Source organism: Astyanax mexicanus, chromosome 15, assembly GCF_023375975.1.
Source record: "Astyanax mexicanus isolate ESR-SI-001 chromosome 15, AstMex3_surface, whole genome shotgun sequence".
NCBI lineage: Eukaryota > Metazoa > Chordata > Actinopteri > Characiformes > Acestrorhamphidae > Astyanax > Astyanax mexicanus.
This window is the reverse complement of record NC_064422.1, coordinates 23,354,415-23,380,520: the sequence shown is the minus strand read 5'-3', so window position 1 is coordinate 23,380,520 and position 26,106 is coordinate 23,354,415. Positions and strand designations below refer to the sequence as shown.

General features: G+C 37.1%; 3 protein-coding genes and 2 long non-coding RNA genes across 14 annotated transcripts in view; 1 reads left to right on the top strand and 4 right to left on the bottom strand.

The window, feature by feature from the left end:
- The first annotated feature begins 805 nt into the window (after window positions 1-805).
- On the top strand, window positions 806-9,911 carry crym (crystallin, mu). 2 transcript variants are annotated; one of them, XM_049464344.1, is made up of 9 exons: window positions 808-1,092; window positions 1,187-1,337; window positions 3,579-3,641; window positions 3,749-3,850; window positions 4,836-5,019; window positions 5,875-5,996; window positions 6,344-6,428; window positions 7,992-8,331; window positions 9,228-9,911. In XM_049464344.1, exons 1-8 carry the CDS (start codon window positions 926-928, stop codon window positions 8,054-8,056), a joined length of 939 nt encoding a protein of 312 aa, XP_049320301.1. In that variant the 5' UTR covers window positions 808-925; the 3' UTR covers window positions 8,057-8,331; window positions 9,228-9,911. The 2 variants fall into 2 exon arrangements, with proteins under 2 accessions (XP_049320303.1, XP_049320301.1); XM_049464346.1 differs by lacking the exon at window positions 3,749-3,850 and having other exon boundaries at window positions 806-1,092.
- On the bottom strand, window positions 9,286-15,727 carry rac1a (Rac family small GTPase 1a). The gene is made up of 6 exons (XM_007251290.4): window positions 15,382-15,727; window positions 13,211-13,282; window positions 12,992-13,109; window positions 12,366-12,428; window positions 10,776-10,935; window positions 9,286-10,433 (listed from the first exon to the last, which is right to left on the bottom strand). Exons 1-6 carry the CDS (start codon window positions 15,414-15,416, stop codon window positions 10,303-10,305), a joined length of 579 nt encoding a protein of 192 aa, XP_007251352.1. The 5' UTR covers window positions 15,417-15,727; the 3' UTR covers window positions 9,286-10,302.
- Window positions 15,728-17,532: 1,805 nt separating this feature from the next.
- On the bottom strand, window positions 17,533-18,429 carry LOC111197523 (uncharacterized). The gene is made up of 3 exons (XR_007424522.1): window positions 18,313-18,429; window positions 18,091-18,201; window positions 17,533-17,960 (listed from the first exon to the last, which is right to left on the bottom strand). It is a non-coding gene; the product is annotated as an uncharacterized LOC111197523 (long non-coding RNA).
- Window positions 18,430-18,570: 141 nt separating this feature from the next.
- On the bottom strand, window positions 18,571-20,918 carry LOC125781286 (uncharacterized). The gene is made up of 3 exons (XR_007424496.1): window positions 20,707-20,918; window positions 19,468-19,618; window positions 18,571-18,996 (listed from the first exon to the last, which is right to left on the bottom strand). It is a non-coding gene; the product is annotated as an uncharacterized LOC125781286 (long non-coding RNA).
- Window positions 20,919-25,257: 4,339 nt separating this feature from the next.
- sun1a (Sad1 and UNC84 domain containing 1a) overlaps window positions 25,258-26,106 on the bottom strand; it is a 30,651-nt gene continuing 29,802 nt past the window's right edge. For all 9 annotated transcript variants that reach the window (XM_049464675.1, XM_049464671.1, XM_049464670.1 and 6 more), the window contains one exon: window positions 25,258-25,968. In XM_049464675.1, the coding sequence (XP_049320632.1) occupies window positions 25,855-25,968 (114 nt within the window). In that variant the 3' untranslated portion in view covers window positions 25,258-25,854. The remainder of the gene's footprint in view (window positions 25,969-26,106) is intronic.

The following is a 26,106-nucleotide window of genomic DNA, read 5'->3' as shown; positions in this document are numbered from 1 at the left end:
TGTGTTCACTCTTGGGCCACTTATTCTAGATTCTGGGAATTTTTTTACTGAGTTGCGGACATCAGGGAGCCACTATTAATATGCGGTAGACTTCCACAACTTCCAGGAGACTTGGGACGCCTGCATTAAATAAGTTGTACACAAAAGTACTTTAGAAACTTTCTCTGTAAACATGGTATTCATGGTGTTTGGATGTGCAAAAAGCTGAATATTATATTACCAACTGGAATAACGCTAACCTGGGGTACAAAAAGTGCGACATATTTTGTTTGGATTCACCATGGTAATTTATTACATTTTATGGCATTTCATGAACATTTGGACTGTGTTGTTTTGGTCCTTCAGCTTAAATAAAAAAAATGGGGTCTGTGGGTTTTGTAGTCTAGTTTCCGAAGTGTTCACAGGTGTAAACAAATGTGCTGTAAATAAGATAATACCTGTAAAATCCAGGTAACATTCCTTTAGTCCTATCCTATAGTTTCTCTCGACTCCTCCACCGACTAATGCAGCGTTATAGCGGATAACCAGAGCACTTTTTTCACCAAAAAAAACAGCTCACTTAGCATTAATTTATTCTAGAGACCATAACTAGACATTTTAAAATAAATGAAAAAAAAACGATGGAATGAGGCCTTTAACTCGCGTGACTGTGAACGACCGATTTAATTAGCTACTATAAATCTAGTACACTATTGAGTGAACTTTCTGTGGAGGCAGTGCTACGACTCGGTTTGGGACGCAGCTTTTATTTTACAGTAATATGAGCGGATTCAGCTATTGGCTGAGGCTGTTCATGTGACCCGGTGAGACCCCGCACGGTACTTCAGGAACTCCCTGCTCACCTTCACACACATGAAGGAGTTCGTAAACAGAGCTGGAACAGCCTTTCCAGACTGCAGGGAGTGAACCGGGGCAGGCTGGGGAAATGTCTCGGCAGCCGGTGTTCCTGAGCGACGGTGTGGTGGCCGGACTGCTCCGCTATGAGGAGCTGATACCGCGGCTGGAGGAGGCTCTGGGGAAGTTCTCGCTCCGCCGGAGCTCTGAGCTCCTGCAGCCGGTCAGATCAGTGATGCCCTTACAGAACCACAGCGGGTACTAGAGCATAACCTGAGCCCTCAGAGCTTTATTTATCAGGAGAACCGCTCTATTAACCAGAGCCTGTATTAACCAGATCTTCTGTTCACAGGTTCCTGGGGCTGATGCCTTCTTACATGCCGAATGAAGGCATTCTGTGTACGAAGATGTTGACCTTCTACAGGCGTGAAGCTGGATCTAGTTTACCATCAACTCAGGCCAGTGTGCTGCTCTTTGACCCTGAGTATGGAAACGTTACAGCGGTGAGTTTAAATATTTTACTGTAATTTAGACTCGCCAGGATTGTAAAAGGGAGTTTACATACAGGGAGCCCGGTCTCACTTATAGGAGTGCCCTAAATTTGGCATAAAGTTATCCAAAAGCAGCGTATAAGACTGGTGGAGGAGAACATGCCAAGATGCATGAAAGCTGTGATTATAAACCAGGGTTATTCCACCAAATATTAATTCCTGAACTCTCAAACGTTATGAATATGAAAATGTTTTCTTTGCATTATTTGATGTCTGAAAGATCTGCATCTTTTCATTATTTCCGCCATTTCTCATTTTCTGCAAATAAATGCTCTATATGACAATATTTTTATTTGGAATTTAAGAGAAATGTTGTCCGTAGTTTATAGAATAAAACAACAATGTTTATTTTACCCAAACATATACCTATTAATAGCAAAATCAGAGAAACTGATTCAGAAACTGAAGTGGTCTATTAATTTTTTCCAGAGCTGTATATTAAACATCACATGTGGCCTTTTTAGTCAAATGTAGGGATGCATCAATGTGGGAATTCTGGGCCCATGACAATATCTGATTTTACACATGTATATATCGGCAGATGCTGATATACAGTACATATGTATAACTTACAGAAAGACTACACACTCTGGTATAACTTTAAAAACAAATGTAACAATTTATATACCTTGCATTTTAGCTTTCCAACCAAAGAAAAACACATACTATTGTACTATTGCTGCGTTCTAATTGAACTGTCAGAATTCAGATTGTAAAAGAGAATGTGTACAATTAGAGGGCAAAGTCCAATTTAAGGAGCCCTGACAACACACCCGTAAAAGACATGCTGAGTTCCAAAGGACATACATCCTCAGGGCACTTTATTAGGAACTTGTGCACCTACTCTTTCATTCAATTGTTTAAAAATCACTGTGTAATGTGATCATTTCAGCATGGCCAACATCTTGTGGAATCCATGGCATAAGGAACTGATTTTTTTTGAGAACAAGAGAAGGAGTAGTATTAGTGCAATATTACTAATAAAGTGCTTAGTGATTGCACACATCTGAAATATCTTTTTGAGGACTACATCCATCTCAATTAGCATTTCAGGGAAGAACAACATGTATAGTAGGGGTGTCCGATATTAGAATGAACACAGTAATAGCATCATCGAAACAAATAGCTGTATTCTGTCTATAACAGTCTATGTTTTATTTGTTTTACTATTTACTGTTACACAGTTGTGTGGTATTTTTGGTTACATAATTTTTGTTTTCTTTGTAAAATGTAACATTTCATACAATATACAAAATCAGTCTTTGTAAGCTACTGTTGTTTACAAAGTAGGCAAAGGTTTATAGATTTTTTTTGACATATGTAAATATCCATTTTTCCCCAATTTATACGGCCAATTACCCAAACCACTTATTAAGACTCCCCCTATAACTAGTGATGCCTTTACACCAGGAGGGTGAAGACTAGCACATGCGTCCTCCGATACATGTGAAGTCAGCCACCACCTCTTTTTGAACTGCTGCTGATGCATCATTGCCGAGTAGCATCACAGTGTGCTTGGAGGAAAGCGCAGTGACTCTGTTCCAAAACATCAGCTCACAGATGCCTTGCACTGCAGACATCACCCTTTGGGGTGATGTAGGGAGAGAGCTTCATCTACCCACCCAGAGAGAGCAAGGCCAATTGTGCTCTCTCAGGGCTCTGGTAACTGATGGCAAGCTACATGAACAGGATTCGAACACCTGATCATAGTGGCAGAGCTTAGGCCGCTGTAAATATATATTAACATTTATTTTGTTGCAGTTCTATATTATTAAATTTTGTTTCAATATTTTTCAGTCATCTCTAGAATATTGTTGATATTATTTCAGGGCCATATTGCCCGCCACTAGTTTGTAGAGTTGCAAATGCAGTAAAAGGTGCAATATAAAAATATTGTTCAGTGTCTTTTATGTTTTTTACTTTGATGTTATTCAGTGTTGGCTTGCTTGTTTGCATAAAGCTCATAAAGCTCATGATAAGCATAGATTAAAGATTAGTAGATATGGGGTAAAGCAAAACTCCCAGCACGTCTATCAGATAATCTAAAACTTATTCTATTAGCAGTCATGCTCTTCAGGTTCCTGATTTGTAGCCTAGTGACCACTGGGTTTATATGACCATGAAAATGTCCTGATGTACTGTACTGATGTACAGTAGTTACTCAATTCAGTGTTGCTGTTGCTTTTACGGCAGGTTATGGATGGATTAGACATCACGCATAAGAGGACAGCGGCTGTATCAGCCATATCTGCTAAAGTAAGTCCCTTAACACTCTCTTATGGGTTTATAATAATACATCATGATTGTGTAATGTGAAGCAGCAATAACATTATTTACTCTTATGTTTCCACTTTTTTTTTAAGCTTTTAAAGCCAGCTCAGTTAGACATACTGTGCATCCTAGGCTCTGGACACCAGGCTCTGAGCCATTATGAAGTCTTCACACTGCTCTTTTCATTTAAAGAGGTAATGCAGACAGAGATTGAAGAAAAGAATACACATAGGTTATAAAGGTACCACTGAAGACTTATGCCTGCTTGGCCAATAGAGGTGTAAGAAAATATCTATATATGCAAGTATTGCGATATTTTGTTTTGCAATACTGTATTAATTTTAAAAACCCAATATTAAGCCCTATCTGGACAAGACTAGTTTCTTAGGGGGTCCTGGGGTAATTTTCTCTTTTATTTCTCTGGGATTTTATTCCCGTCTGGAACAACCATGTATGTGTTTTTCTCAGACGTCCTCTGAGAAAATTACAGACTAAATTACCTACTGTTTTTCACTGAACTTCGTGGTCCTCCAGTAATCTTAGTCCCTTCCGGACTCACGTCTCTGAGTTTCGTTACCTCGCGTTTAATAAAATAGCTATTTGTCCCATGCTACGCACCGTAATTACACTTTGGGCGTGAGTTTCCACAGGGATACATGTAAACACAACAGCGAGTGGAAATGGAGGAGCTACTGAACGCAATGTCATGGGACCGAGAAAGCCTAAAAACTCACTGGTCCTCCTGTTTTATCACTGAGTTGAAGTGTGAAATAGTATTCACATATGTCCCCCTGAAAAAACTAATCCCGCCCTGATAGGTCTTCATTTATTTTATAATTATTAGTTTACATGTAAGGAGGAAGTGGTTAAATCTGTGTTATTGATAATTCTGACTATTAGATAATTGTTATATACTGTCAAAAGAACCCACTGTCATAATTGAATAAAAAGTTTTTTTTTCAATTTTGCGATATATTGAATCACAACTGCTGCATCATGATACGAATTGTATTTCCAACAGCCCTTTAAGGAACTTTAAGAAATCTGACAATTTCCATCAGATAACTTAATTAATGACTGATAAGCTGTCATCAAGCACTGTAATTACATCCTTCTTTCCCTTCATTTAAAGTCTAAATTCTTCTATTGTGACAATCCTAGTTGCTGTGTCTTCTTCAGGTCCGTGTGTGGAGCAGGAGAATGGAGTCGGCAACACGATTTGCTGCCAGTGTCAAGGGTCCCGTCACAGTGTGTTCATCTGTTAAAGAAGCCGTTAATGGAGCCGACGTAATCATCACTGTCACCAGCTCAAGTGAACCTGTACTTTTTGGGAACTGGGTTAAGCCTGGTGCTCATGTTGCAGGTAAGGAACGAGTGAGTGGACTCTGGGGGACAAATGTAGCTGAACCCTGAGAAAAGCTTGGGCCCACTGAATATACAACTGGGTTTTAGTCCTAGTGTTAAAGAAACCACTGTCCTACAGAAGCAAGCGATTAATCTGGAAGTTCTCCACAAATATCACTTTTTATATCTTGAGGAATTTGTTGTGTTTTAATAATGTAAACAGTGGTTAATATGTTAGGGCTATTCAGTAATTTTCAGTGCAATTTAACAGGATTAAAAATATACTTCACTTGTACACTAATGTGATTTGTTTGGGCAAGTGTGGATCTGGTAATCACACTTGGATGTGGACCAAAACATGACAAGCAAAAGCTTTGTGCGGTTAATGCATCGTCGGACAATGAGCTTAGTAGCAGAACAGTAACTACTTGTTCTGATACCACAGCTAACACACCCCACACTTGTTTGCATAGAGCAAATGGATGGGGGAAATCCTCCCTGTTCAGGGAAGAAGAGTGATATGTAGGTTACTACATTATTTGGAAAACCCAGTGTGATCACACACTGAAGCAGTGTCAAGTAAAGTCTTTGAAAATAGACCTGCTCATGGAGTTTTTCAGTAAGAACTTAAAAGAATGTACAATTAAAAACAGTAGTTGTTTGTAAAGAAGACAGTGTCATAGTGTCAGAAAAAGCACATCAGCAAGATTACTTTTAAAGATTACTTGACGTACAAAAAGGCTGGCGTGTAATCTTCTACTGCTTGTTAGCTACAATAGTATTGTTAAAAAAAAGAGATTTAAGATTAATTTACATACAGTTACACCATAATGAAACAATTTAACAATGTAAATTTCTACATTTGTAAATGCAGCGGTGGGGGCATGCCGACCGAACTGGAGGGAACTGGATGACGATTTGATGAGAGACGCTGTGATCTATGTGGACAGCAGAGAAGGAGCTGACACAGAGTCTGGCGACATTATTCTGTCTGGGGTATGTTTTAGTTGTGATTAATCACGAAACCTTCACAGTGCATCATTAAACTTAAGTCACATATTTATGTGAAACATTATCCAACACCACAGATTCGCTACCTTGTTTTTTTTAATGCGTTTTAAACGAACAATACATTAAAAGTTTATTACTATACCTTTATTTTCCCATTCGTGTTCAATCACAGTAGAATTATCTAAAGAAGCACTAGCACAAAATATTCACTTGGTTTTAAACATGGAGGTCTGGTGTTTGCTTTGGACATTGTTTTATTAAACATTAAATCAGTGGTCTAAATGTAACTGCTGTGATTCGATTTTTATTTTCTATTCTATTTTTTTTCTCAGGCTAAAGTTTTTGCAGAAATTGGGGAGGTTATAAATGGAACAGCGCCTGCCTTCTGTGAGAAGACGACCGTGTTTAAATCTCTGGGTAAGTTTTGTTTCGTTTTTTTTAACCATAAGATTTAAGATGAGAATCACGTACAATTAAGAAAATCTAAAGGAAAATTCCCACAAACAGTCTGAATTCCTGTGGTAAGAAAGAGCGTGCTGCAGTTCTCAGCAGTGTTTGCTCTTTGATAGTCTTGATATTTGTCTGGTTCCTTTCCCTCGAGACAAAAAGGAACTGTGCGTGTTTTCTTTTAGTCTATTTAAAGCCAAGATGTTCACAAGGTTAAGCTTTTTCCAGATGGTGAAAATACTTGTAGGATATATATGTTATCCTTCTAATGCTAACCATACACTTGAAGACTTAGAAAAGACTCAATCACAACTAAAGACAATCTGTCTGCAAGGTCATTATTTGCAAGGCTGCGACTAGATTGCTTTTGAGGTTTTATTTTCCATTATGCTCCTGGTGCAAGTTTATGAACTACTGTTGAACAAATGAGCACAAACAGGAGCATCTTTTGGTTACAGCTGTGTGCACAGTAGTTTGTTTGGAACAAGAAAAAAAAATGGTGACTGGGGTGTGTGGGGGTTGCAGAGTGTTTATCTATTGGTTTACTTCAATTTGCTTAAAGCAAAGGTAAAAACTTGTAATACATAATATGGCTGATTGTATCAGAACAAGTCAAGAAAAAGACTAGTCATCCTGACTAGGAGTCAGGGACAATATCATATACAGCTTCGGAAAAAAATAAGAGACCACTTAAATAAAGAGTTTCTTTGATTTTACCAAATTAAAAACCTCTGCAATATAATCAAGAAGAAGTATTTGCCAATTCAAGAGTATGTTATTCTCATCAGTAACACAGATGGCACGAACAATTATAACAAGTACATGTGATATTGTGAGTATATATTGTGACACTGCCTCATGAAATGCCCTGAGATTCCCACCCCAACTCTGACCTTTTTTAACCAAACTGTCAAGATGACAGGAGGGTGCCACATCTCTGACATTTATCTGTTTGAAATGGCTTAAGCTTGGTGTAAAGCTGGAATTAGTCACAGACTGTGATTTTGCAAAGACTGAGAATCTTGTGTGGTCAGTCTTTGCAAGACTAGTTTGCAACTACATTTATTTTGATATTATTTCCCATCGTGATCCTGGTGAAAATTTAAAAAGAATCTGCTGATGCCCTTAAAACTCAAAACAGAAACAGAAAAAGCAACAACTGCCAAGGGGGGATAGACAGGATTATAGACAGGATTTTTTGCTGCTTCCTCTCTTGTGCTTGAGAGAGCAATTCTCAATGTCCACATCACAGCTGGCCTTAGCCCACTTTATGATATTTAAACATAGTTGATTATCAGAACATCAAGGTGTGCGTTAAAACAACCGTTATATTATTTCCACTTTACACCAAATGATCAAGACTAGACCACGCTGCAACAGTGAACTTGCTTAATAAGTAATTAGGTGTAAGGCTGATATGAGCTTTGTGGACTAAGGTTAAGCCTGTCATCATAGTTGTGCTACAAAATCTCTTGCATGTGTGAAGGCCTTAAGATCTGGCATGTAATTGTTTTTTGCTTTTCTGCACTGCAGGCATGGGGATACAAGATGCGGTATCAGCTAAACTTGTTTTCGACAAGTGGAAGAGCCAGCAGTGAAGAAGACACTATTCACATCTGAAGATGAATCACTTGCCTTTCTTTTGTAGTTATATTCTCCTGAGAATGAACTTTGACTTCTATAATAGAAGAGAATGAAACATAACTGGATAATCATTAACCAGCCCATACGACTGACTACAATAATGAGCACTCATGCTTGAGACTGAAGATCAGTATTGTTTAACACTTTTATAGTACCTCAAATCACTTAAAGGACTTAAGAGACATGGGATACGAAAGAACATTTAACTACAGGTAAAATGTTACTATAGGTCAGGGGTCGGCAACCTATGGCACGCGTGCCACTGCTGGCACGCCAAGGCATAATCACTGGCACGCGACACGCTGGACCAGCATCAGCAAAAAAAAAAATCAGACTGACAGCACAATCCTCCAATCGAATTTGCTCCTCAACGCTCTGCACTCAGCTCCCACCCACTTTCCCACAGACCCATATTTAAATTTAGCCTAATCAAAGTCAGTTAGCCCACCTAATAGCGTTACAAGAGATGATAGAGCCTCCGGCTTAAAAAAACAAAGCTAGGGCATTTCAGCCCTCCTGGATGGAAGGCTATGGTTTTGTGTATCGCAGCTCTGATCAACTGGATGGATGGACAGGACGTGAAGATGCAGCTGAAGAGCTCGCCACTGTGGGCACGCTGGACATCTGCACCAGAAAAGTTCGGCTGTCTCAAGAGCATTGCATTGGCCTTGTGTCAGTGTTCGGCTCAACCTACCTGTGTGAGCAGGTATTTTCGCACATGAAAAGTGTGCTCAGCCCTATCCGCAGCTGTTTGACGACGGACAATTTCGAGTCATGTTTACGATTAAAAGTGACAAACTACAACCCCCAAAGCAAGGACAGGGATCACACTCGCTGGTAGGCAAGGCATTCATTCAGTGCAAGTTACGCTTATCTATAAAGCCACGTTAATTCAGAGCTGGACTCACTGTTATTCTGATTACACAAAAAAAAAAAAAAATTATAATAATAATTTTATTTTTAAAGCACATTTTCTATGTAAAAAAAATCCAAATTTGTAGAACATATTCCCTTAGTTTGTGTGTGTTTTTTTATTATTTATTATTGTTGATAGTGGCACACTCATTGACTAGAAATGTTAAAGTTGGCACTCCATGTGTCAAAGGTTGCCGACCCCTGCTATAGGTAATGGTTAATACACAATACTGTTAAATAGTTAAAACAGTTAAAGCTGATACAGTCACAGAGTAAGATGAGATTTATTTTTGTAAAAATTGCATTGGGAAACAAACTTGATTACTTCATTATTTATCCACCTACAGAATAGACTTCAAATGTGTTCTGTGAGTATTATTTCCATTTCATTTGATGATCTGAGATTCTTGGCTGCTTAACTGATGGACACATTTCTTACTCCCTAAATATATGCAGTGTTGATTTGCCTCTGATTTTATAGGATTATAGAGGATATTGCTGTAATCAAATGAAGTACAGTCTTTGTACAATACTGTGGTAGATTAATAAAAACTTCTAACTCTGATAATGGCTCTCTGACTAAATATATGATGACATGAGCCAAATTTGTGCCCAGACAGCAGTAAAACAACAAATATGTGTTTTGCTGGCTTAATATTGGTAAAGCAAGTGCCTGACCACACATACTAAATTCAAAACAAACACAAAATTAATAACTGTCAGAAACTACTGTACTGTCCATGTAAGTGTCTTTCTTCAAGAGTTCTAGGAATTAGTTGTTGCCTAAGGGTTTCAAGTTTAGTGTGCCCTTTTTAAAGTAAAAGCCATTACAGGTAGGTTTAGGTTTTGGCAATTCTTCATTTTCTATGAAAAAAAAAAGAAGAAAAAAAAGAAAGTAATAAAAGCAAAAAGAACAAAATATATGTTGTGACATGGAGGGAAGAAAATAAAGAAAGGAGTGTTTTGTTTAAGTTTACATAAACATGAAAAAGTACATTATTAGAAGGCAGCAGGAATTTCTTAGTGTGAGGGGACATTAACTAGGAAAAGCCATCCACCATCTCCTGGAGACGAGTACGGAGCCTCCAGGAGTAGCCTAAGATAGAGTCAGTTATACAGAAGTAAGTCTAATTGCAATACATGAGTGAGAGAGACATATTTGTATGGGTATGATTCATCACAGAGTCTTCCCTCGTGCCCCTTACACATACTCCCCACCGTTCCTGACTCCTCTTCTCAGGTGAGCTCAGATTGCAGCTGATGTATGTATTCGTGCTTGGTCACTTCAGAGCAGCAAACACTTCCTCTTCCTCTTCTTGACTGGCGGTGGGCACAGTACTGCACGGATGGCTTCGTCAAACACTGTCTTAAGGCCACGCTGAGTTAAGGCTGAGCACTCCAGATACTTTACAGCTCCTGCACGACAAACAGAACAGTCAGATTTAATCCAATGTAAATGAATTCTGCAGAGTGCACTATATCAGGACAATATCAGCCACAGTGATACTGATATCCCAAAGTTCAACAATATGCAAACTAGTCTAACCTAACAAATCAGTGTGGTAGGACAGCAGGGATTCACAAATTCAGTTTAAACAGTGTTGCAGTCAAAGAAGTGAAGGGGGGGGGGACTGCCTGTATTTCATCATTATATGCTACAACAATTGCAAGGCTCATTTTAAGCAGCTTTTACAGCCCTATATATAAATAAATAAATAAAACAAATGTAGTAGACAATCTTGCAGGACCACTACTAACCGATTTCCTTAGCCATAGCAAGGCCTTGAGGGTACGTGATGGGAGTGAGCTTCTTCTCTTTCAGCTTCTCAATAGTGTCCTTGTCGTCTCTTAAATCAAGCTTGGTCCCAACAAGAATGATTGGGGTATTGGGGCAGTGATGTCTGACCTCAGGATACCACTGTTGGCAAAAAAATGTGACTGATCAATTATTGTACAACTGTGTTAGACAAACTTAATCATTAGGTCCTTTGGACAGAACTGGCAACTTACAACTAACTGAATTACAATACTAGACTTCCAAATGTCTATTGCTGATTTTTTATGTTATGTATAACTGATAAAAGCCCTGATAATAATGGAAGCTGACAGAATTTCTTTCAGATCGTAGTATGTAAATATCAGCACTTGTGGCTCTCCGCTAATACAGTTAATGCAATCATTCCATCAGAGTTTTATAAAATAGCATGAAATTGCTTTTTATAAGCACACATGGGCACCTGTCAGATAAATAGATTTTACCACTAATGACTAATGCATGTTATCTCCAGTTAAGAAGAAATACTGTCACAAAACATGAATTTTATTGAGCAATTTCATTGTATGTAAATGTTGGCCACAAACCACCACAGTTTTAATTATTTATACCCAATTCTCCACAGCATTTAAATGAATAAAATAAATATGCTATCATTAATAAGCTTAGTAGGACAAAACTGTTGTCTACAACAGTTACAGAGACAGACACAAAATAATATAATTTCTTGGTCCTATAAATAAATGTTTGCTGGCACAAATGAGACAAGACTTTGTGCAGAGACTAAGAAACCCCACTATATTCTGCAATTTGTTTTTAGCTCCAAGAACTTGCTCTTTGTGCATTCTTTGGAAGCTTTTTTGGAACAGCTTTATGCAATGAACCAGAAATCCAGACAGATTATTTCAGGATCTTCCTCTTTTATTTTTAGCTTTGTTTAGACTTTTTTCCGCTAATGGTCAGCACTTTATTTGAACTTTCTTTCATAGCCAAAGAGCTCGGTTTTATAAAATCACCTGTTGCATCACATGTTGGCAAGTTCAAACTTAGAAAAATTATTAATAATGTTAAAGGTTTCTTTCCAACAGAACACAGGTATAGGTGAAGTCCAGGGGTGTTAATTATGAGACTGATGCTCTGGCTGTGTTTAGTTAAATTAACTGTCTATTCACGATAGATTCTTAAAAAAAAGTAAATATCTTAATGCTTTAAGTTGTAATCAATAAAACATTTTTTGTAGTCTGTGTACAAAATATTTTCTGTAAATAACTAAATACTTACTATCTTATACTGTTTTCCCCTCCACTGAATTAAAATAATACTAGCTTAGACAGGACATACTGATTTGTTGTGCAGATTAGGTAATCTAACAGTTTCAATTTTAACTATTTTAACTTAAATTTGAGTTAAAAAAAGCCCATGCAACAGTGTAACCCAGTTTAGACTCAATAACTTTTTGATTATTTCTCTGCTTAAAAACTTCTAAGTCAAGCGTTGGTTGGCGTATCTAAATAACATAAGCACCAAACTGTCCCTTCGGTACCTACTACTGTTTCATGGAGGAATTTTCTTACCTTGGCACGAACATTCTCAAACGAGGCAGGGCTCACAAGTGAGAAGCAAATCAAAAACACATCCTATCAAAAAAAGAAATAAAACAAAAACAACCAGGTTATTATCTTGAAATATGTAAAATATGATCAATATAAAACATTTAGAAACATTACTTCACATAAATAAACAACTAAACTTCCTTTTCTTATTTGTTGTCTTTTCTGCTTTATCACTTATGCACTTGTTTAACTGGTATATAAATAGAAACAGACACCAAACAGAGTTGATAGCAAACAGAGAAGCCATTCAATTTCAGTGTCCAAATGCGTAGTGGTTATGAGACAATAGGCTACTTTATGTACTGTGTACAGATTTTTATAGCAATCAGCAATAGCACAGTAGATACTGAAGCCTTGCTTAAAATTAGAAGGTCTGTTAAAAAAAAGTTGGATGACTATACAAAAAAAAAAAAAAAAAAAAACATGCCTTTTTGTAGTTTGGAAACAATATATAGTTTTAACCAAATGTTCTTTTCATAATAGCTCCCATTATAAGTACTGATTTATAATTAAACGAATTTCAAAAACACACTGCCAACTTGCCCTTTCCAACTATTTACTGTACATAGTTATGATCATCATTGTACCGTTTGAGGATAGGAGAGCGGTCTGAGTCTGTCATAGTCCTCCTGTCCTGCTGTATCCCATAGCCCCAGATTCACTGGTTTCCCATCGACCATCACATTTGCAGAATAATTATCAAATCTGTAAAATGCACAAAATTGTTCAGGAACACATATCAAAACAGATGCATTACACAAAACTGGAATGCCTGGTCATTTTATCAGCAGATTTTGTCCACATACACTGTGGGGATGTACTCCCCGGGGAAAGCATTGGTGGTGTAGCTGATCAGGAGGCATGTTTTTCCGACGGCTCTGTATAAAACAAACACAAAAATAGAGAAGTCAACCATCAATAACAAGCATCAGTTTATGTTCACTTGCAATTTTTTTTTCTTCGTTTCAGAGACTGATACAAATGCAAACAGAATTCATGGACTAAATCTTGAAAAAACTCTCAGCTAAGAATCTGCCCTACGAGGTTAAAAGTAATCGTGAATGGATCATATATTTGAAAAAAATTTAAGATCGTACTTTATTATAATATTGCCTAGCTCTACTAAGAATTTTCAGGTCACAGTTTTAAAACTTTTATTCTGTTTGTATCTGACATACCTGCAATAACAGCCTTTTTTTACTTGTACACATTCAATGCAAGATTAGCCTGGTTTTCTTTAAAGACCATTTAGATAATTCATCTAAAATTTAGTGTAGAGTAACAGTAAAAAACAAAAACCTGTTGGGAACCACAAGTAAAATCATTAATGTATTTTTTTTATTAAATGTTTAACATAACATTAACGTTTTTATATGCATGTAATTTAATTGCAGTTCCTTTCTTGGAGCTTCAGTTTGCTCAACAAATAAGCAAATTTGCTTAAAACCTCACAGTATAGACCTAATAAAACTAGTGTAGTAAAGTTTTAACTAGCAGAAACTAATTTTAGAGATCAACTGTTTGCTCTTCTCTGTATGATCACTGTAATTCTGACTAGTACAACTGTATAAATATTACAATTTTAATTAGATTTTAGATACACTCAATTGTATTATAACCACATAAAACTGAATACATCCTAAACGTGTTTTACAACTAGCCAAAGCTACAATAGATATCTTAAGTTTGAGCGTTTGTACTGGTCGGAATTCATTGATGAATATGTAAACACATTTTAGTCAGAAATGAATAAAGAATAAAACAATAAACATATATTCCTCGTTAACTAGCTTTTGACCAGCATAGGGTATGAGGTTTTTTCTTGGTGATCAGCTGGTCTTGAGCTGGATTTTTTAGATGTCTTCTTTTTAAGCTTTCACTAAAAAATTAGCTAATTATATACACAAGAGGGAGTAAATTCGACGTAGATTAATGGGAACTACGAGTAGTCAAAATAACATTTAGGATATGTTGTCCTGGTAAAATGACTAGTCAAAATGAGTTTATAGATTTGGTTACAAATAAAAAGTTCGTAGCTGATAACGTTACCTGTAATTAGAATTTCACAGCATTACACTAACGTTACTATGAATAAGTAACAAAAAGTTGTTTGTATTAACTTATAAAAGTTAGATGGTAACGCGGTTTTCCATACTGTTTGTCTAATTTTAAGAATAGAAAATGATCAAAGTATTTACTAGCCAACCTAGCTAACAGTAACTGTGCTGTGTTTGACTCCTCCGTTAGGGTGGTTAAATCACGGCTAAAGGAGGATAAAGGAATGCGGAAAGTAACTTGGACAGACACAACATTAGCTAACCTAGCTAGATAACATTTAGGTTAGCTAGATGAAGTAAAACCCCAAGAAAAACGTTTGCTTTTGTTTTCTTGTGTTGTAACGGGTTGTAGTCTTGTAGAAATCGTTTAATGTGTAGATAGCTAAGCTAAGCTAACTACTTATTCACACAGTGTTTGTGATATGGTTAAAAAAGTCAGCCAGTTAGCTTAGCTTAATTTAGCTAAGTTAACGTTACCTAGCTACAGTTAGCTACAGCTAGCTAGCTTATCAGCGGTCCGTCCGCTTTGGTAAGAGAAACAGTTTGGTAACCGCTCGAGTTAGCTACTCCGTTTGTTAGAAAGTTTATGCGCTTTTCTATTTTGTCAATATTAATCGAAACACTCCAGAGCAAATGTTAAATATAACAGTATTCATTTACTATACGGTTTTTGTAACTATCGCCATAATAAAGCGAAGTATTACTGTTGGAAAGACGGTGACAAAGAAATGCGTACGCTAGCTTTATAAGCTAACCTAGCGAGCTAAAGAGCTAAGCTAAGCTAACACGGCTAGCCTAGCGTCGGTAATGCAGGGTAAAGTAACCGCCGATAGAGGTTTAATGTGTTAATTAATGGAAACCAGAAGATGATAAGACAGCTCTCAGACTTTAAAACCGAAGAGCGAGAGACACAGACTCACCCGTCGCCGACGACCACACACTTTATGGCCTGCATTTGTGAAGGGTGTCCTCTCGCTCGGACTTGGCTACTGAGCGAGTCAGCTTTAGGAGCAGTGGAGTAAAGGAGCGGTGCTGTGGATCAGCAAATAAAGCAGCTCCTTCACCCGGTTTAACGGGTTTATCTCCGCGCCGGGAAAACGGAGAAGCAACAAAAAAACTAGAAAGTTCAAACTACGACCTGAAAAAGACTCGAAAACCCGATCTAACAAACCGCATTCCACAGCACTTGTCGACTTCCAGCTATACAAACAGCCACCACCCAAAATCTGAGCGCTCGGTCATCGGGATAAAATCACAGCGGCTCTACCCAAGTACGTCTCGCTGCAGCCTGTAGGAAGGCGGAGTTGGACATCCAACTCCGCCCACATCCAACCCCGCCCACATGTGCTCTTGTACGCCAACCCCCCTACTTTTTTGTTCAAGAAGCACTGTGTGCCACGTGAAATACGCATATAACGCCGATGTTGCGCTAAATTTACGCATATCTTGTGAGTAGTTCCACCACGTAGCCTTGGCTACAGCACTACACATGCTGTAGTGTAATGCACAGATATCACAAAAAATAGGCTATATATACAGTACCAGCCAAAAGTTTGGAAACACTTTCTCATTCATTTTTGGTTTAACATTGTAAATAAAGTAATACATAAGGAATCATGTGAACTTAAAAGTGTGTGATTTTATTGTTTTTCTTATATGGCATGCTGCTAACTTGTGGTTTATGAGGCTGGTAACTCATTCTGTGTAACAGAGGGAACTCTTGCTCTTCTTTTTCATCACGTGTGCCATTTCTCCTTTATTTTATACAATAAGCAAATAATTGCATACAACAATTTGCTGTTTCCAAAAGATCAATTGGCTCTGTCCTGTATATCACAATACATTATACATTAATCTGTCCCACTCACCAGCAGAGTAAGCCATTATTTCACTGCATTAATCCTTACATTTAAATTTGTTAAACTAGTTGCCAGAGTGTGTAGATTTTATAAATTTATTTTAGACTGGTAAATATCTCCAGAATTATTGATTAGCTATCATAGGAATCATTATTTACTTATTATATAAAGTTAAAACTTACGATATACAGTTTTGGTTATGTTCCATATGAAATAAAGAGCACATTATCAATCATGGCTTTGCACTGGTAGAGGCTGGTCAAAGGGTGCATCTGATTATTAAAGTGTTTGATTGTTAGATCACACCTGTTCTTTGTACTGTAATGCTCTATACTTCATATTACAGATAGACAGTGCTTCTTATCACCACTCAGCAGGGGGAAGGCTATTTGTGTCATAGGCATAGCTAATATATAATAATGATATTAGAAGTAATTCTGCATCTTCACTGTCAACAGGGTGCTGAAAATATTACAGATGAGAATGACACAGCTGCACTGTATAGCATACAATTTAGGACCACCACAGAGCAGCTATTATGTGGCTTGTTGGTTATTCACAACACTACAGTGACACTGACATAGTGGTGTTAAGAGCTGTGTTGGTATGAGTGGATCCGACAAAGTAGTGCCTCTGGAGAATTTAAACACCTCATTGTCACTACTGGACAGGAAATGCTCCATCAACCAGCATCATGTGGGCAGCGTCCTGTATTCAGCATCAAGTAGGCAGCATCCCATGGGCACTGATGAAGAATTTGCAGATTTGCAACAAACTGTGCAGCAACAGATTTAAAGATTCTGTCTCTGACTTTTCACTCACAATGTAAAGCAGCTGTTGGTAGAAGTGTCTAATAGAGTGAACAGTGTTTTATACCTATTGTATATTATACACCAGTAAACCATTATGCAACTAAAGTGTCCTAGATGCTAATTGGAGCTAAAAAAAAAAGAATAATAGAAGCAGAAACAAGCAGGTGGTAATAATGGTATGCTGGATAGTGTATAACGATAGAGTACAATATATCAAATGCTGTGGTTTCAGAAATTAAAATATCATATGTATACATAGCTATTTTGTCAATAATAATAATAATAATAATAATAATAATAATAATAATAATAATAAATGATATCCCTCTCCTGCTTCTCCTCTCCCAATTTTGTATGGCTGACAGTAGTTCCCAGGGAAATTAACTCCATTTACAAACACTTTGTCCAAGCTAATACAATATCTTTATTGGCATTTATTGGCACACTAGCCTTTAAAATGTTTGGTTACATGCTTTGGTCAAACAAATACAGAAGTCTTTATTTAAAAATGCAACACCCAGCCACTCACACACCCAGCCACTCACACACCCAGCCACTCACACACCCAGCCACTCACACACCCAGCCCAGCCACTCACACACCCAGCCACTCACACACCCAGCCACTCACACACCCAGCCACTCACACACCCAGCCCAGCCACTCACACACCCAGCCACTCACACACCCAGCCACTCACACACCCAGCCACTCACACACCCAGCCACTCACACACCCAGCCATTCATGAAGCTGGCTGCAGAATCCAGGGTGCTCGTTTTCGCTGTAAAATGCCACAAGCTCCCCTCGTCTCCCATGCCCAACGTAGCCTGTAATATAAGTAAAAACACACACTTTCACAAAGTAACAATCTCTCAAGCCCCAATACCTTAAATATATTGACTTACCAATTTCTGACCTCAGGAAAAAATTATCAAAATTTATTTAGAACAAACATACCCAGTATGTAGTCTTTATAAGTTTCTTGACAGTTCTGGCAGCACTGCAGTTCGTACATCCTGCGAAACTCGTCTTTACATGCAGCACTGTGATGTTTTCATGGCACTACACCTGTAGGTTTAAAAAAAATCAAGAATTTTAAAATGATTTCAAAATCAGTGAGTGTAATTCCTTTTCTAAGGGAAAACAAACATCTTAACTGTACTGAAATATCATGCTTACTGTCAAGCCACTCGAAATGTGCCCGGGCCCGGAATGATTGTTGTCCAAACAATGTCCCGGAAGAGACGACAAACCAGTGACAGCTTTAAAAAAGCTTTGTCACCCTCATCCAGCACTGTATCTATGAGAATAAGGGGCATCTGTGAAAAACATTATAGAAGCATGTAGATTTTGATTCATGAAAATTATAGTAATTGAAAAAAATGAACAGATAACATTCTAAGGCTGCAACCAATTACTATTTTGGTATTCTATTAATCTGAGTTGGAACTTATTATTTCAATCATATCCCCAATCTCTGATTACTGTAGGAATGGCTAGCATTTTTGCCTGAAGACTGTAGTCAGCGTCATTCTGTTGACTAATCTCTGCCTTAACGTAACAAAACAGCTCTCTGCTTTTCTATCCCTTTAAAATGATAGCTCTCCAATAGCTTATGGGCTTCAAATGCCCTTGAAATGACTAGTCAACACTAGGTCAAGTTGAAATTTCAAATAATGTCAACTTATCTTTTCAGCCCAATTCAGACTTTTGAAAACAAACCACAACAGTAAAACAATTTAAATGGCCCAGTTAAATTAACCCGAAATAAAAAACACACATCCACACCCTCACACCTGTTCAAAGGAGACGTTGCCCATTCTATCTCCTTCATCAGTCACACGTTCAACACGCTGAACTTTCCTGAGAGAAAATATAATAATTAATATAATTAATACCATGCACAGAGGAAGCAAGACCAGAACTGGGAGAAGGTGTATCAGGAGTAGCTGGCAGAGGGGGAGCTGGACGTGCATCAGAAGTAGCAACAGTCTGTGGATTAAACACTTCTGCTATAATGGTCTTGGTTGCACTGCTGCACAGAGATACATGATGTCTGAACTGGTCTTTGCATAGTATTGTATGGCTGCAATAGACACAATAAAAGTGTGCTGTAGGTGTGCAGTTTAGAGATGAAGGAAACTGTAAGACCAAAATGCACACAACATGCAATTAAGCCTATAAATATTAATATTCTTCAACTCATTATGCCCATCAATTGAGTGTAAGATGTAAGTGCATTTGTTGATTCAAGATATTACATTTACATGTTTATTTGTTATAGCCAATAAAATCAATATCTCTCTCTCTGTTTAAAGAAATACTTCCCCATACCGTTATTCTCGACTGCTTGTTTGATATGGTTTTGTAGATGTAGGCTGTTATTAAATCGCTGGTCAGTGTCAAAACTGAAGCAGGGGCATTTGAAAACACCACACTGGCCAAACCGTGAAGGGTCAGGAGTGGCCTGGACATGTGTTGGATGCTGTAAAACAGAAAGCAACAAAACACAACATGAGCTTACAATTACTATATCGGTGCACATTAATTGTAACTACATTCAGTACAAAGGTAATAAATGTGGATCGACTTAACCCTCCTGTTACGTTACGGGTCAAATTGATCCATTTAGTAAGATAGTAAAAGTATTTTTTCTGTATGAAACGTCTTCAGCTTGCCTTTATTTGTATAATTAACATATAACATGAAAATGGTTAATTTCATATTTGCAACAACCCCCTGCAAAAACTAAAACGAAATTGTAATGTTATGTTTCATTTATATGTAAAAATATTGTGTTGGTCGTTTAAAAGTAACAAAGTAGTAAAACAAAAAAAAAAGTAAGATTTTCTTAAATGGAAAAACAAGTGAATTATCCTAATTGAACTATTACCTCTATTGTACACTATTGTACTAAATGTTGATAGAACAATCAGCAATGGAGTTAGTTATTAAATATTTACTCTAAACTCTGGTTAGGATTATTTTGGTTTCAGAAATATTTTGGATAATTAAAAATGAACCAGGTCAAATTAACCCGGGAATACCATTGCTATTCCTGACCAATTAAATAGGAGGATTAAGCATTGATATCTTCAAATATTTATTTGTATGACTAAGACTTTGAACCAATTTTAGTTAGCTAGATTATCTTGCTATCTTGTTAGCCAATTAACTTCTTGTATAGACAGTTTAAACAGTTTTTTAGGTTAGCTGACTATAACCCCTAGCTATGCCTTAAAAACAAAACTGATGCCTAGCTCACTACTAGCTATGAGAGTTTATCTGTGATACCATTAATTGGTAGCATTTTAGCCCATAAAACAGAAGGTAAGATAACTAAAGTTTGAATTAGACAAGACTGGGTGCAATTCTGCATTAGAATCCATAAAAAAAAAACGGCAATATGACTAGCTAGAAGCAAACAAACCACATGGTACACGCGCCGATGTAGAACCTTCATGTGCGTATCAACGACTCACCGTTTATTCATAAAATATAATATAGAAAAACAAGAGGACATTATAAAAATAGCTCTGTTAACTTAAAAAATAACTCAATATTTGTACTTACCGCCATAACCGGAGATATAAATCAGATAGATGCTTTAGCTGCTTTCTCGGCTACAATTCCTGTTTACCGGGAGTAAATGTAGGCGTTCGTGACGGACGTAAGGTGGGTGTTGCTTTAGACGTAAGGCGGAGTTGGACATGGGCGGAGTTGGATGTGGGCGGGGTTGGATGTCCAACTCCGCCTTCCTACAGGCTGCAGCGAGCGGCTCCTCGCTCTACCGCCCTCCTCTCAGTCCCAGGGGAAAACCTCCTCCCTCCTCCTGATAACACACAGCCCGTCGGACAGGATCAACAGCGCCGCCCTGAGGAACCACACTGCCCCTAAACACAGCCTGCTAACAGAGCACATACTGAACACAGGCAGTCTAAACCCACACTGTGACTGTGACAGTAATAATCACAATAACAATGACTCAGGAAAAAACATATTAGGCGTAAAACATCATCATCCACCTAAATAGACGTTAAACATGTAAACACAGGGCCGCCGCTCTGCATACGCAGACAACGCAGCCAGCGTTAGGCCTCAACCATTTTGCAGTTGCAGGGAGCCAAATTGACTGAGAATGAAATGTGTTGAAATTATGACATTATTAAATTTAAAACCCAATGTGAATTATTTATGATACGCTCATATTTTTTGTCTTTAAACATTGCATGGGGCACCTACTCTACTACTTAAAAGCGGCACGTTATTATTTTTGTGCATAATATAATGCCCCCACCCCTATTGCCTGAAATGGCACGGCTCGGTTTGCTCTGTTGGTTGTTGCCAGATGTGACATTTTCCAGTCAAATAAATAATCAAAAAATGCATGGAGGCGCTAAATCTTGCGCATGTTTAACCATTTTTAAAGTGTATGTGGCCATTCTATACAAAAACTTGTCCAGTGCAATATTTGTGTAAGTTAAAAACTTAAAATAAAATAAACAAATAGGATGAAAAATCGTAACTTATCTGGCAACCTTAGTCCTAACTAAAGTAGCAACGCTACTTGAGTTTGGCAGGAGACAAGTTCACCGCGCGAAGTTGCTACTAAATGGTAATTCAACTATGAAGCGACGGTTTGAGTCTGGAGCTGAGAAGAAGAAAAAGAAGCAGAAAGATGAGGCCCATGCATCCCTTTCTGGTGAGTAACTTCGATGATAAAGGTTTAAATAGTTTTGATTACTTCATGTTCAGTGGTGTTGCCTGAGCTAGTTACGTTGGCTTTGCTGATTTGGTAGCTTTAAACGCTTAACTAGAAACTAATCTGGGTATTGCAAGGCACGTGGCACGTTTGCAAATAGTAGTAGTGTAGTTTGAAGATTTTTAGTGACTTTAATAAAAAATTAATAAACAGAGTAGCCTACCTATTGACTAATGCCGTCAGTGCACTATCCAAATGGTCTGTATGACAGCAGGATCAGACAGCTCTATAGATTTTGACAGGCTGATATAAATACACCACGAATATAAACGATAATTTCATAACCTTTAAGGCTGGCTTGTGTAAAGGACGTGTCCACTGCTTAAAATAGACATGCATCGTTTCATTTATTATTTATACATTATAAATAGTACTCTTGTGCTGTTCTTCACTGTTATTGGCCTTACTTATAACGTTGTAAATATTCACAGTTACATGTGTAATTTTAATAAATAGTAAAATTTTGCGTAAACCTTTTGTGTTTGTGTGTGTGTGTGTGTTTTTTTTTTTTTTTTTTTTTTTTTTGGGGGGGGGGGGGGGTGGCCTCCCTGACCAGTTATGCTTAGGGCCTCCAAAACCTTAGCAGCGGCCCTGTGTAAACAAATATACAACTCTGGAAAAAATGAAGAGACCACTTCAGTTTCTGAATCAGTTTTTCTGATTTTGCTATTTATAGGTATATGTTTGAGTAAAATGAACATTCTTGTTTTATTCTATAAACTACGGACAACATTTCTCCCAACTTCCAAATAAAAATATTGTAATATAGAGCATTTATTTGCAGACAATTAGAAACGGCTGAAATAACAAAAAAGATGTTCAAGTAATGCAAAGAAAACAAGTTCACAAGTTCCGAAATCAACATTTGGTGAAATAGCCCTGTTTTTTAATCACAGTTTTCATGTATCTTGGCATGTTGTCCTCCACCAGTCTTACACACTGCTTTTGGATAACTTTATGCAACTGCTGGTCCAAAAATCAAGCAGTTCAGCTTGGTTTGATGGCTTGTGATCATCCATCTTCCTCTTGATTATAGTCCAGAGTTATCAAAATGATGAGTTATCAAAATAACTCATAATTTTTAAATGGTCCCTTATTTTTTTGTATATATTGTATAGACAGTACTCGCCAAATGTTTGGACACACCTTCTATTTTTCAATGCAGTGAGAATCTACAATATAGTCATGAAAATAAAGAAAACGCATTGACTGAGAAGGTGTGTCCAAACTTTTGGCCTATACTGTATATTTTATACAAATTCTTAACATAGAGAGCCCTTAAAAGGCTTCTGTTTCTTGTTTTTTGTTTCAACCTGAAGTCTATTGTTACACAAATTGTGTATTTATCTATCTACCGCATTTAACCATTGCTTTTAAATCTCATGTTGAGCTATTTCTATTAGCTGTTTTTAGAGATGGAGGACATGGCAGAAATAGTAGTCAACGAATCGATTAATCCATCAAAAAATCATCAAAGTAGTCAACTACCAAAATAATTATTAGTTGCAGCCCTAATACCATTTCGTTCTTTATATGTAAATAAAAAGGCTGTTTTTGTTAAAGATTAAACCTTTAAAATGATTTATTACTCTTTTTTTTTAATGATATAAAACTTTTTGAAAATAGTTTGAATTAGTTTTCAAATCAATTTGAATCTTTTGAAACGTAGTTCAAATAATGTTTCAAAGAAATTCATAGCTTATAACCCATTTCGAAGTTGTAACCCATGTAAATTTAACACAATACACAAAAGGATTTAATCCAGTAATGTAGCACCTCATCTACAGGCAGGGCTTTCCCCCTCACTTTTTTCAAGTTTCTCCTCTTTGAATGTGTGGTCAAATGTGCACAGTGTGAAACTGATTTGAACTGATTTAAATCACTTTTTAAATTATTTATATTAGTCAGTGGAAATGTTAAAAAAGCCACCTACAGAAAATAAAATAAAATAATTTAAATGGGTGATTTGAAAGTGTTTGTTAAATTTCATAATGCAGGGCATTCAGCTTTATGACATCATGTGATTGTCACTTCCTACACTTACAGTTGTGATCAAATGTGTACTGCACTTATTACATGGACACGAACATTGTGGCAAGTATTTGTGGAAATCGCACAGCATCTCAAAATACAATATCATGATACATTGCCTCTAATAATATTATGATACTGTGATACTCAATATATTGCAAAAAAATCTCTTTAAACCTTTTACAGCATTTGTTACTAAAGAGGATAAAATACACCTAAATATATTGAGATATTGAAATTTTGTCCAATCCTAGTGCCAAAACTGGGGTGTCAGTCATATCAATTTTGAATTGGCATGGACTCAAGAAAGTTGAGGTCAAACTTAACTAGAATTTGCAGTTAACCACATATTAACCAAAGAAGCCTTCTGGAAGAAAGTGTTGTCAGATGAGACTATTAATTGATTAGTTGTTTGAGCTGCATTATTACAATTTACATTATTACATTATTACAATTATTACAATTTGGCACTCTGTGCCTAACTTTAATTTCAATGACTGAAAACAATCAAGTCTTTAAAAGAAAAACTGTCCCCATTACATAATATGCTCCAAATCCTATACATTTGCTTCTGTGTACATTTTTCTCCTGTACTTAAATATTAGTTGTTTTTAAAGTCAGGTGTTTATCTGGATTTTCCCCTCTTTTAATACTTTAGTGATAATCCTTGAAGGATGATAAACCTAAATGTGATATGACCACTAAAGCCTGCTAACTTACTGATGAAAGAAAATACCCTACTATATAGAATTTTATAAAAAGCAATTAAATTCTGCCACTGAACATCTGGCATAATTGCAACTAATTACATACTAAAAAAGCAGTCCTCAACTAAAGTGTATTGCGCTGTATGAGCGGGTGTTTCCGAGTGTGAGGGTAATCCCAACTGAAAGTCTGGCTGATCTGGTTAGGCTGGTTCACCAGTTCAGCTCTTGACCAGCAAAGAGCATGTTTTGGTTGGGGGTTAAAGGTTTAGCTGGTCTTCAAGCAAGATCAACCTGATCAAGCTAGACAACCAATATGCCCAAGATTTACTATGCTGTTTACTTTGCAGCCTGACCAAAATCAAATGTAAAATATACTATGCGGATAAAACGCTGGTAACCTGCTGGCTTACCAGTATGAGGTATCCATTATTTGTGTTTTACATATTTCATATACATTTCCCTCTAAAAAAGACGCAATGCTGTTGCGCTCATTTCAATGTGCAAAATTTACTCTGTTTAAAAAGATCTCATTTCATATATTAAAAAGGAAAGGGGCAGTTTCTGACCCCTTCCTTTTCAATAAATGCAAAAGTCATCTTAAATTGCTTAACAGCACACACAACATTTTTAAAAAATTACTCTTTATTTAAACATTCCACACAACCAAAATATAGCTTCATTGCAAAAGCCAACCTGTGGTCCCTTAATTACAAAATTATTTGAAAAGTATTTACAAAAATACACAATACAAAGTCTTACTAAGATCAACTCAAAATACACAAAAAATAAATAGTGATTAATAAACAGCCTTGTTTCGCTGAGCATTTGAAACTCATTACACTATGCAGGTAAGGGGCAAAAAGCAAATTATTAGCCGTGCTTAAAGCTGACAAACTATTAACAACATTTACAACATGTAGTTTAAAATACATTCTAGTCCATTTTATTTAGGTTTGACTTACTGAGTGTTTGAGTGCAATTCAGACCAATCCCGGTTATTCTGCCGGGTGCCCGCTGTTGGCCGAATACAAGAGGAGCTTAACCGAGTACAAGTCTCGTACGAGATATACAGGAGTACAAAATGCAGAGGAGCAAATCTAAAGGTTTAGCAAGCAGTCAGTTAGCCCGTCTCCAGACTGGACCAGATGGACTGATGGTACGCTGCCTCCTCTGTGAAACTCCAGTCTTAACCATGAAGTCCTGATCCAGCTCAGTCTTTGATCATTGCTGTGCAGGTTCGCCGTGCACCCGGAAACGGTAGAGGCAGGTATATTCCGGATGACCCCAGTTACTCAGCACTCTCAGCTCAATGATCTGGTAGGCCTTAGTGTTATCCTGGGGGGAAAAGGGGGAAATATTATACCTTATTAAACCAAAACAAAAACTAACCAAAAGGTGACAAAAACAGAACTGAGCAAGAAAAATACATAAAATACAAAAAATTTACTTAATATATTTATCTCTTCATAAAAA